We start from the raw sequence: 12,659 nt of genomic DNA, 5'->3' as shown, positions 1-12,659 counted from the left end.
ATCAGTCTGAGAAGAGAGACCATGTCCCGGTCACACAGCTTGTTAGGTTTATCTAAGCGCAAACCTGATGCTGGAACAAAGAGACAATCTACTGCAGCGGCAAAGCAAGACGCAAGACCCCAGAGCTCTTTGTGTAGTCTCGTGCACCAGGGAGACGACCGAGACCACGCCTGTTCCTACTGCTTGAACCCCGTCACTTTCTGTCAGCTCCCCCGTAGCACTGCCTTTTATTAATATGCACAGTCCTATTAACATATGACGTTTAAACAGGCATAGATGTGAACAAAGTGTACCTGTCTGTGTGTACATGCAGGTATGTGTGTGTGTGAACACGCCCACACTGCAGAGCCAAATCAGCTCTCTGTCATTTCACAGGATTTAAAAGAAGAAACTGATCACATGACTGTGGAAACAGATTTATTGAGAAAAGAATGAGGAAGTAAAATCCAACAAACAGCTGACAGTGTGAGCCTCAGAGTCTGGGTTCATCTCTATGTGTGTGTGTGTTTGTTAACACTGGAAAATCCCACACACACAAACACCCACAGAGCTCCGCCCCCTCCAGCCTGACAGCCAAACAAAGCAATAAAAGACTCAGTTTCCCAGCACACACCTGGCTTTCCTCCAGCTCAGGTCCATCAGGAAGAAGCTAACTGGTTGGGCCTGGTTGGCTCCTGCTGTCAGACAGGTGTAAAGACTCTAACAATACTCTGCACACACACACACTATGAAATCTCTAAACACATTTGAGGCTCCAGCAGATCCACCACAGTCCACATTCAGCCTGACTCAAAGAGTCTGGATCAAACACAGAGCTTCCAGCAGCTGCTGCTTTACTTCAAGCTGACAGACAGAAGCAGAACTAGGTCCACAATCAGGATCAGCTACTGGGAACCAGCATCAGTCCTGGGGCACAGAGAGAGGAAACATTGTTAGACCAGGTCTGACTCCTTTGAACCAGGAGCTGTACAAACCTGTACTGCTTTAACCAACGCTGGTGTGTACCAGCAGGAGCAGGTTTATCTGCTGTGTTTGTAGCATCAGAGTCAAATCATATATGGTGTGGGGGGGCTGAGGGGCCCCGGCTCTCATCTTGTGTCATTAATTTGTAGATAAATAACCTGCTTTCCTGTATTTGTTTTAGGCTTTCAAACAACAGTCTTTTTTTCTCCACAGTAGGAATGATCTTTAACTTTTTGGCTGCACAGAATCAGAAACATTTTCTATTAAAAGTAAAGAAGAAACTGAAGAACATCAGCTGAGACAGGAGTTCTCCTCACAGACGACTCATACTGAGCTTAGCTAATGATGATACAGGGCATCGCTCTGTCTCTGCTCATACTAGTGAGTGTAGCTCATCCAGCAGTCCTGTTTCTGTCTCTTAGTCCCGTCTGCTCTCTTTCACAGTTATCACAGTTTATAAAAATGTCACTGCACTTTTATAAACTGTGAATGTGCCCACTGCTAATATGTAGAAGCAGTTGTATTAAAAACATAAACTGTTGCAATTAAAAGCCCAGAATGACTCATGCACATCACAATCCTGACACTGAGCCTGATGTAAACTGGTGTTTCCTTTCAGTCATACAGGAACTCACCATGCAGGCACACGTGTGGTTACACACAGAGATCCAGCCCTCAATGTTTCTGGCAGTTTCATCTTCTGGTTTAAAATAATCATCATTACGATAGAATCTAAGTTATATACATAAAGCCACCCTGCAGCCTGAGTGTGTCTTAATAAACTATCTGCCTCCTCATCCTTTGTACCTGCGCTCAGAGCTGTGGACTCACCTGGACTCCAGCTCATCTGGTAAAGTCTTCTCAAGCAAATCAGCTGCTGCTATCGCTTTAGCAGAAGCGACCTTTTTGGGGTAGAAGTCGTAGACTTTGCAGAGCAGCATGGCAGGATGATGACCACCAGAGGGCGCCATGGCATGAACACCAATCAGCGGCATCACTGGAACATAATAATGACAATTTAAACCATCACAGTTTCCTGCATCCCTCCCTCGCTGTGTGGCTCCCTCACAGCTTTTCAATGTTTCACTCATAATCTGGAATTATAATTTATCTTATTTAAGCTTTATTTACACAGGTAGTCCCACTGAGACACGATGTCTCATTTATAAAGAGAGCTGCTTCAGACAAACATATTAAAATTACTACAATGAAAAAATAGTCTTATAACTAAAATGGTCTAATGTTTCCACTGATGGGTCATTTATACATCTTTTAAAGTCTGTAAGTAAAATCAAGTAAGAGACCTGCAAGTCTTGCATTATGCTCTTTGCAATTCTGTATGAACTGAAGCATCCTGCATAAGGCCCATAAGGACCAGTCAACCAGAGAGTATAAAGTACAGTGGTGTGCTAGGTCTTAGTGCTATGTGATAAACAGACTCCAACAGATGGAGAGAATGAGCAGAGACAATAATTATATCACTGAAATCCAGGAGAGTTAAAAAGTGGTAGCAACAAGAAGAAGCCGAACTACACTACAAGACCTGAGGATGAACACAGACCTTTACATTAACCTCCACACCACCGCCTTGTCTGGGACAGCAGAGTGATGAATGTTAAATCCACCAACTGCCACGTCTTTATCTTAATCACTATAAAATTAGATAAATAACTTTCAGATATGACAGTTATGTCAGCACTACTTGAACAGGCCCAGACTCTAAGTATATCAATCTTAGGCAGCGAGCTATGAGCGTTTATATGAAGGATGTGGAAACCAGGCAGTTGGTATATCACATACAGCCAGGGGCCCAGTGTTAACACCAGACAACAATAAAAGCATGATTATTAAGCACTTGTAAATGTTCTGGTAAACAAACAACTATAGTAACAAGTATAGCTGATAACACGGGTCTCAACAGCAATTATAATACAGTAAGAAATGCTCCAATTCCAGAGACGCCTGGCACCCTAAACCCACACTGGTGGCTGTACCCAAAGCTGCTGCCAGCTGCTGTCAGCAGTTGCTCACCACCTGGCGCTAAATGACATAATGACTTCTCTAATATTTTCCTATGTGGCAAAGCTAACCAGCAGACTCTGGTTTATTGTAACACAAAGATGAAACCGTCACAGTGTGCTGTGTGTTCAGTCAGGAACTGATTAATCAGTGAGGATCTGAGCTTTCATATGATGATCTGATGATGCCATAGAAACACTGAGTCACCTGACTTGAAGAACTTCTCCTTCTGAGGTCTCCACAAGCTCAGAGCTGCAGCATCTTTGCTCCAGCCCCCTGGCTGCTTCACATTGGACTTGTGAGCCAAAGATGTATATCCATCTGTAACACAGAGAGCAAGGGTCAAAGGTCAAAGAGTGACAACTCAGGCTGAACCGATACATGCCACAGCTCTAATGTTTTATGCTGCTCACACTTTGGCTTTGGTAAAGTAATACTGGCGCTCACCACGGCTACTCCTCACCTTTCCGGTAGACGCACCTATATATAACTGACCTTTAGCCTGATTCATGTGGAAATTCCTCACATATCCAATTTAAAAACAAAGGTCCTCTTACAGGGCCCTGTGGTGCCCCACTGTTACTACAATCTCAAAGGACATCACAGAGAGAGGAGAGATTCTGAACTCTGACCCTTAATCATTCTAATTTTCATGCTCTGGTTCTGATTTAAATCATCCTGCTGATGAACATCCAAAGTAAAGTGTCCTTTAAAGTGCTGTGAGGAAACATGTATGTAACATGTACATGAAACTGTATAGAAGGCCTAGAATCCACACTGGTTTCAAACTCATGTGTTCTGGCATGAACTGGCTTTAGTTTGGTGTGAGTGCTGCTCTGACCTCTGCTGCACATCTTTGTGTAGATGACTCCAGCCAGGAAAAAGAGCAGACCCAGGATCAGCCCAAAGGCTCCAATGATCATCAATTTCTTGGATTCAGACATGGACGGGACTGAGGACACACAGGTGAGAGTCACACAGGTGGACAGACACACAGGCAGGTGTACAGGTGTGTGTATACAGACAGGTATTTACCCCAGTCAGTAACGAGAGGTAGGTCCAGGCTGGCGTGCTCCACCATACAGGAGATCTTCTCTCCAGACCTTCAACACAAACCAACATCACTGACTCTCACACAGAACTACAAGTACATAACTACAGAACTACAATTCAGACTTGTTTCCTTTTGTTTTCCAGCCTAATTCTATTTCCTGCTGTAGCACTCCGAAGTAACGAAAGGAAGGTTTAGTTGGCATGGCTGCATAATTATTTTGAACTTGGAGACTCAATATTTTTTATGGAATCATAAGATTTGTTCATTTCATCATTTTAGATCTTGTAGAAATGTGTTCCAAGCACTCGACTATCTCCGTCATCCAGGTGTAAAGGCTTAGTCTTTAGCACTGGTCCTTTAGAACAGGAGGTTCATGATGTTTTAGCTCAAGTCCATCACAGTCCCAGTTTGAGGAATTCTCTGAAACTGATTACATGACACATCAACACATGCAACAGTATGTAGGGAAATGTTCATATTCACGAAGTGAAAACAAAGAAATTGTCACCAAATGTTTATAGCTTTGTTAAAAACAATCTTGGGGACTTCCTATTTTTGCTCTGCTGAATTCAGACAGTTCCTGCTGAAACACTCGGCTCGGAAGAAATGGGAACCTTGGGGGGATTTAGTTGTAGCAGGAATGAGGAAGGAGAAGAGGAACAGGTTTCACAGGCTGAGGATCAGACCAGAGCTGTTTTATTGAAAACATGAATATGTACTGTAGGTGTTCTGTGCTGATGCTGGAACTATCCTGAAGAAAGTGGACATGAGACTGAAGAAGCTCCACAGCATCAGGGAAAAAATAAGCAGGTGACAGAAAACATTAAAAATTACAAGAATAAATAAGAATCAGCAAGTCCTGTTTGCAGGCCCAAACTAGACTCACTTGGGTGTGTACTCCAAATAGGAATGGATCTGGTAGAACCAATCAGCATCTGGAAGCTCTTCAGTTGTTGTTGTGTTGGAGGTTACTCTCTGTCCGTTTCTCAACCAGGTCACTTTGATATATTTGGGGTAGAAGTCGAGATGCTGCAAGCCAATATGGCAGGATGATGATCAACAGGGGCTTCGTCCAGTGAAGTCTGACAAATGGTTTCACTGGAACATGAAAATGAAAATTACTTTGATGAATTTCGCAACAAACTAAAGCAGGACGACACAAACCACAGACACTCCAGTGTGACGTCAAATAGGCCAAAGCTTTAAAGTGGAGCAGAACTCCAGAGATCATGTAGCTTTAATGAATGTGTCACATTAAACTTTCAGCAGTGTTACTGTAAACTGTGCAGAGAGTCCAGTCAGGAGTTGTGTTGATGACGACATCAGTGTGATGATGTTTATATGATGATCCGATGATGTCACAGAAACACTGACTCACCGTATTTTGTCAGAACACTTCGGTACCAGAGGTCAATGTTTGGTGTGCAGTATATCTCCTTCTGAGCTCTCATTGCAGCGAGTTGTCCAGGATCATTGTTCCATTGGTCTGCCTCCTTCACACCGTACTCAGTGTATCCAACAAACATCCCCAGACTGCTGCTAAACCTGACATACTCTATCCTGTTGTAATAGTAAGATCTGATGTACTCTATGTCCCGCAGCTCAGTGGAGTTAAACAGGCAGCGGGATGAAGTGTATACTCGTATCCATCTGAAACACAAAAGAGCAGAGAATCACTCAGGCTCCAACACGCACATCTCTACTTTCAGGAGTCACACACAGCTACTGTTGGAGCACCACAACATCATCACTGTCACATCACTTCAAGTACAATATGTCACTTTTAGTTATATAGTGCCATTTCACAACAGCAGTCTGCTAAGGTGCTTTACATTGTAAAAACTCAATGTTAAACAATGTTAAATGTTAGACAGCAAACTCCAACATGACCCCCATGGGGACTGCTAATGATTAGGTACAGCTGTGCTGTATAAACACATGATATAATATAGTATTGCAGTGGTTTGCACATTTGTACAGGATGTGTAAGGAAGAACATCCAGTGTAAAAGTTTGCAAATCAGTGTATCAAAATATTACACACATACACATTTCATAAAGGACGTCATCCACTAAAACAAAATAATAATTATAAGTCATATATTGAAACAAATATTGTATCATAACAAATAATAATAGTTCGTACAGTTTACTGGACATTACTTTAAAGGCGAACAGTTACTTTCAGTGACTGATCTGCTGATTGGTGTATTCATTATTATTATTAACCTCCTAAGACCCGAACTCTTCCATGACATGTATTTTTAATTTATCTTTGATATTTGGGCTGATTGGGGCCCGATGAATCTAAAAACAAAGAATTACCAGATTTTTTTTATGAACAATCAGAGCCACATATGAGGAAGAAGTGAAAAACGTAAACAAAGTAGCCGGATGATGTTTGTGTTTGATCTCATTTGACTCTGTCAGCTGTTATAAATAAGTGAACTAAACAATCACTGAAGAAAAGGAACAAGCTCTGAGAGGAAGAGGAGGATCATCACAGGTTAAAGACAAAAAGCTAATCCCAGCTCATATGTCACGTTCATTTAATCAATAAAAACATCTCTGATGGATTTAGACTCTTTGAACATACATGTGAGTGTATTGATTGAATGTTGATGAGTGTATGTATAATACCTGCTCTGCAGAGGATGATGAAGAAGAGGCTGAAGCAGAGAAAAGATGAATCCATGTTGAGCTCTCCTGACAAACTCTGAGTTTGACTGAGCACAGCGCTAAAAACCAGAGGACACGTCACATGATCTGCAGCATCGCCTGCTGCCAGGAAGAAATCTGTGACAGGAAACCAGGAAATGAGCTTTAATTTATTCAGCTGGAAATGCTCGAACAGACTTCCTCTGAAATACCAAAAAAGACCAAAATCTGATCGTTTATTTAACTTTTCAATAATGGAATAACTGACTTCAAACATATTATGAAGTCTAGATAAAAAATAAAAATGTGTAGAACTTTTTTCTTTCCTTTTTGTGTGCGTCAGTCAGAACGTCCCGCAGCTCACAGTTTACACCCTCAGCACATTCTTTCACTTCTCATCTTAGTCATGTGTTCATGGTGCACATATTAATAAAGTTGTGGAGACAATACTCGGCATCTAACTTGCTCCAAAGAAGTGGAGAGAGGGTAAACATTTTTAGGGCATGTAGTTTCAAATGAAACTTTTTAACAGCTCAATAAATATCAACACACACAGTGTTTATGCAGTTTCAGTTCGTCCTGTTGGCTAAAGGTGCTTTAATTTCCAATTTTAATTTCCAAGGAGAGAAAAAATTATAATGTGACAAAGATGTCAGAAAGAGAGGACAGAGGAGGAAGAGCAGAGAAGATGACAGCTCAGCAAGCGGTTTCTTTTAGAAGGAAGTTACACAAGACTTTGATGGATTAAAAAAAAAAACAATATTAACTGTGTCATGGCCTGAACGTGACTGAAAGAAGCCAGTGGTTTGGAGTCTGGAGGCTTCATTCTGAGCCCTAAGTGAAATCAACAAAAGGACTGTTCAGTATCTGACTGACCGAATCAGGGAGTCTTTGCAGCCTGACTGGTGGTTGTGGAAGCTGAGAACATCTTACACTAAAGCCTGTGCAATGTTATCAATATATTAAAATAAATGTTTGAGTTATTAACATCCACACTGGTAGCTACTAAGCTTTTAGTCTGTAAGCTAACATCGCCGACTTTGTTCCTTTTTTGTTGCTGATCTTAATTTGCTTTTGTTCTGCATTTTTTCTAAAATACATCTCGGCATTAATGCTAACGCTGAGTACATCACAACATGCTAAGAAGAGACAAAGAGGGAATTTATAATACAAAATTAAAGAAAAATCCCCACAGTTTATTGTCACGCTGTTTATTATTCAAAGTGGGATTTAATGTTAACTTGTGTTGAATTCATCCTTTCTGGGGTGGTTCTGAGGAAGTTTGCCTCAGAACCACCTCACCATGTGAATTTGGTTCTACTCAGTTAGTGACCTGTTTGAGTCTTTTCTTAAAATGTAAACAGGTTTAATTTCTTCAGGTTCCTGGACAAAAACTTTGAAACAATTAATGGAAATAGAAGTCTGATAAGGCCTGAGTTTTTTTTTAGCCTTTCTTTAAACCAGATTTTTATTTGTTTTTTCAATTTTGCTGCTCTATAAAAAGAATGAATTTAATATCAAAAAGAAACATTCAGTTATTTTAATTCAAAAAGTCAAGAGCTTCATCTTCATTCTGCACACAAGAAAAATCAGCTCACCAAATACAGCATGAAACCGTTCCACAACAGAAACATTCAGAAACACACTGAAATCAAAGTTTCCTCAGTAAATCTTTAATGATGTAAAACTCTTTCTGTTTCACATCAATAATCAGTCCCAGTGAGGATGAGGAGGGTCTGAGATCATTCGGACCAGCTGCCACAGTTTTCCTCCAGATGTTTCATCATATAAAAATCAGTTCATCGGAGGATGGTGTCTACCTCAAAATCTATTAAAACATTAGCATCAACCATTCAGCATCACTTTCTTCCTCGGATGAAGAGGTAGATTCCTGCTGCCACGCCGAGGACACCGACAGTCAGACCCACTCCACAAAATATTGCAGGTCCCAGAATGGGTTCAACGTCGTCCACCTCTGTGTAGACAGAGAGAGACAACAACAGTTCACATCTGTAAACAGTCAGTCAGTCTCTGTGCTGGGACCAACACTTTCTGCTTGTTTTTTAATTTCAGATCATATTACTACAGATCATTGAACACACTTCCATTGCTTTGCACACATGGAGCCTTTGCCTTAGAATATAACTCACCTTGTGATTACTGTTGTTGGTACATTTTAAAATAAACTGAACTTGACATACTCACCATAGATTTTGGTAAGTGGTGCGGTCAAGGACACATGTTCCACTATGCAGACGTACACATCTCCTCCCTTGGGAACAAAGTCCAGTTTGGACGTCTGGCTGAAGGTACCATCCTTGTTGGATAAGGGAACAGTGATGCTGGTCCCTTCAACCACTTTCTTGGTGTTCTTGTTCCAGGTGACGTTAACAGGAGCAGGATAGAAACCAGTCACATGACAGATCAGAGTGTTCTGGACTCCAATCTCCACATTTACTATAGTGTAGATTTCCACACTGTCAGGAGCATCTGTGCACAAACACATACAGTTTACTCACAACACCACGCGACAGGCTGCACTCAATAAAATGAGAAAACAAAAAACTGTGAAAGAAACCGAAGCTTCTGCTGCTGAACTCCAGTTTCTAGAGAAAATGGAAAAAACACAAATGTGCAAGAACAGATTTCTTTTGTTGTTTTCATGTCATGTGATAAAGAGGAAATACATACTGTAGGTTCCCTATTTCATTTCATAGGAAGCATAATATTTCCATAGGATAAGATAATATAATATAAACTAAGATAAGATAGGACAAGAGAAGAAGAACTTTACCGAGGCAGAGAGAAATTCTTTTGTCATAAACAGAGCTGCTAGTAAGTAGATCATCTTTGTGCTTAATCAAAGATAAATCAAAGACATAAGTCTGATCAACATCTTAGCACAATGATGTAGTGTATTTCTCCTCATCATCATCGCTGTGTTGGATTATGATTCTGAGAAGGATTCTGAGCGAAATAAAAAAGCAGGAACTCCAGCAACACTTGAGAAACGAAGAACAGCTTTAATAATTGACCAACGCGTTTCGACTTGTGGCCTTCATCAGGGTCATAGGTCATATGACCCTGGGTCATAGGTCATATGACCCTGATGAAGGCCACAAGCGAAACGCGCGGTCAATTATTAAAGCTGTTCTTCGTTTCTCAAGTGTTGCTGGAGTTCCTGCTTTTTTATTTCTTTCATCTTCTCCATGCACCTTGGAAGCAGGTGAAGTTGTGCCAGGATTTTTTGCAAGGATTCTGAGCGTCCATCATTTACAGGTGGACTGCAGATTCTTAAGCCTTTTAAGGTTCTCCCTGTGAATTGTAACTTTAAGATCTATCAAGGAATCGTAGCTTCCTGATTATTTCCATTAACACAGAGCACTGAGGTGGAACATACCTACACTACTGGAAGTGCCTATCTCACCACCAACCTCTCTCCTCCAAAGCTAAGAACAACATCACCATTAGTTCAGAGTGGGTTAATTAAATAATTAGAATGGATTTGATTTTTTTTTTTTTAAATCTGCAGTTAAAGTCTAAACTGTGAACATTCCCTTTCTAACTGTTTGTGAAACAATAAAGGTGTAAATTTGAGTATAAATGTATTTAAGTCCAAATAGATCTAACTGGTTGCTCTAGCAAGTAATATCTTCCCCTGAAGCCTGTGGTCTGGGCTTCTAAAACCATCCCTGGTTAACAAGTCCCACGATCTAGACGAGGCTGTCATAACATAAGTGATTGATAGGAACTGACTTGCAAGGCCACTCAGGTTTGTTCATATCTTTCTCTAAAAAACAACAAAAAACATTAATAGTTTGCAGGAACTAATTACTGAAGTTAACTCAGAAAGATGAATTTAGAAAATATTTTCTGTTTCTTCACAATACTTGGAGATTTCTCAACAATCATTTCACACACGTTGCTGTTTTTTTAAGATAACACTAAATCTCCCAGCATTTGCTAACTCACCAAATTTGTGATGCAAACATTTCTGCCTGGATTATCTTTGTGTGTTTTTGTTCTATTTTATATCTGTAAATCTGGTGAATATTGACACGTTGTGAGCTTGGATTGACCTCAGGATAACACCAATATTCTGTTGTTTGAATCATATGTTTTTTAAAACTAGAGTGAGCCAACTACATACTGTACACCTGAGTGTCAGGATAATGACAGCAAAGCTTATCTAACCTGTCAGCCTGTGACAACTGGATCTCCGTGATTTATCTGCCAAAAAGCTTGTTGTTGTTGTTTTTTTTATCACTTTAACAGAGTGAAATATTTACAGTATTTACTCCCAAACTGATAATGTACTTCTGCTCTTTATGGTTGATGATTTGTGTTTACCGCGTTCTTTAGGAAAGTCCTTCATAGCTGAACGAGCCATCTTCAGGTTTTGTCTGCAGATCTGTTGATTGGCCACAGCTTCTTCATACATTCCTTCCTGCCAGTGTGGGTGATCTGCAAAGGCTGGCAGAGAATCAACACCTGTGTGTTTGTTGAAGTCTGCGTACCAGACCACCTCATTATCCAGGATCAGCACATCCTCTCCATCAGTGTCTGAACAGCCGCTGACAGAGTTCATCTCATACAGACCTGAAGAGATCAGAGGGTTGATTCAGTGTCTGTTATTCAGTCCTGACTCTCAGCAAATGTGAGTCACACAGGAACCATCAGCCTGATGCTTCAATCCTCAAATATAGAGTTCATTAAAATCTCTTTTTTTAACTATTAGTCAAACAACACGTATGTTGTTAAAAATGTGTGTTTTACATTTGTGTTTTTCTGATTTTTTTTTTGTCAGACTGGGGAAGAGTGTTTGTGTTGTGGAAAAGCTCATATTTAGACAATCAGCTGGTGAAGTTTAACGATCACGTGATAAATGTGTGAGCTTACTCCTCTCTTCTGTTTCGGACTTCTGACAGAGTTCATTTGCTTACTAGTATTTTTAATAAGTTCATTAAAACAGAGTTAATGAGTGATTTAGAGACTCACCATCAGCAGAGACACAGAGGACCGAAGAGAGGACGAGGAGCAGCACCCACACCTTCATCTTTATCGTCATCAGCAGGAGCTCTGTGACTCTCTCTGAATGTCTGCGAGCTCGTACACAAACATCAGCCAATCACAGAACAGGGACCACATGATGTCATCAGTGTCAAGGCAGACAGAGGCACCAGGCCCACAAACACACACACATAGAAAACAGAAATTAATAATGACATTATAATAAAACTCATTTTGATCAGAGCCCGATGAAGATCACATGGATGGAAAAGAAAGATTAAAAAAAAAAACGGAGCAGGTGGTCAGGTGACTCAGATGGTCAGGTGATCTGCGAATGTAGGTGCACTGAGGACACCTGGTGGACAGATGAAGAAATGCTTAGGTGATCTGCTCAAACCTTTAGTCCAGGAGGAGTCGGGGTTCCTCCTGTGAAGGGTGGAGCAGCTGTGATGGCTTTAGCCTTCTACTGTGAGCTTAGATGGACCATCATCAGTCTCTGAGAGGCTGAATCAGCTCCAGTCCTGCTCTGTCTCTAAACTACAAACTACTGAACCCTGAGATAACTTTAAAAATCCGAGGGACTTTTGGGAAAAGCTGAAATTGAATTCATGTTGATTTTTCATCCAAATCTTCATTAAGGTTCAAGACTGAAATCTAAGTGTTAAATCAATGTTAAAATACTGATGAAGCCTGACAGTTGTTCTCTAATAACTGACAACCTGTTTATGGCACGTGTATTTATTTTTTTGGCCACGTTTAAATTGCGTAGTTCATAATATAAATGTATGATGCAATATTATTTTGGTGATTTTACACACAATTGTGTTCAATATATAAGTAATAACGTTATGGTTACTTGCCTCACTTTGTAATTTTATGTCCAACATTTAAATTATTTTTACAGTAACCTTGGTTGCTGTTTACAGAGACAGTGTTTATGGTATGGTGGTTTTTGT

The 12,659-nt window shown here is 40.5% G+C and overlaps 1 protein-coding gene and 1 pseudogene across 1 annotated transcript; both read right to left on the bottom strand.

Annotated features, from left to right (window-relative positions):
* Positions 1-400: 400 nt before the first annotated feature.
* Positions 401-8,072, bottom strand: LOC116328774 (annotated as a pseudogene).
* A 138-nt stretch (positions 8,073-8,210) lies between these two features.
* LOC120438658 (RLA class II histocompatibility antigen, DP alpha-1 chain-like) lies at positions 8,211-11,830 on the bottom strand. Its single transcript, XM_039609122.1, has 4 exons — positions 11,692-11,830; positions 11,044-11,292; positions 8,899-9,183; positions 8,211-8,668 (listed from the first exon to the last, which is right to left on the bottom strand). The coding sequence occupies exons 1-4, from the start codon at positions 11,759-11,761 to the stop codon at positions 8,553-8,555; spliced, it is 720 nt and encodes a 239-aa protein (XP_039465056.1). The 5' UTR covers positions 11,762-11,830; the 3' UTR covers positions 8,211-8,552.
* Positions 11,831-12,659: the final 829 nt, after the last annotated feature.

Source organism: Oreochromis aureus, linkage group 3 (genome assembly GCF_013358895.1).
Source record: "Oreochromis aureus strain Israel breed Guangdong linkage group 3, ZZ_aureus, whole genome shotgun sequence".
NCBI classification, from domain to species: domain Eukaryota; kingdom Metazoa; phylum Chordata; class Actinopteri; order Cichliformes; family Cichlidae; genus Oreochromis; species Oreochromis aureus.
Note: the sequence above shows the minus strand (reverse complement) of the source record. Positions and strands in the feature narration are given on the sequence as shown.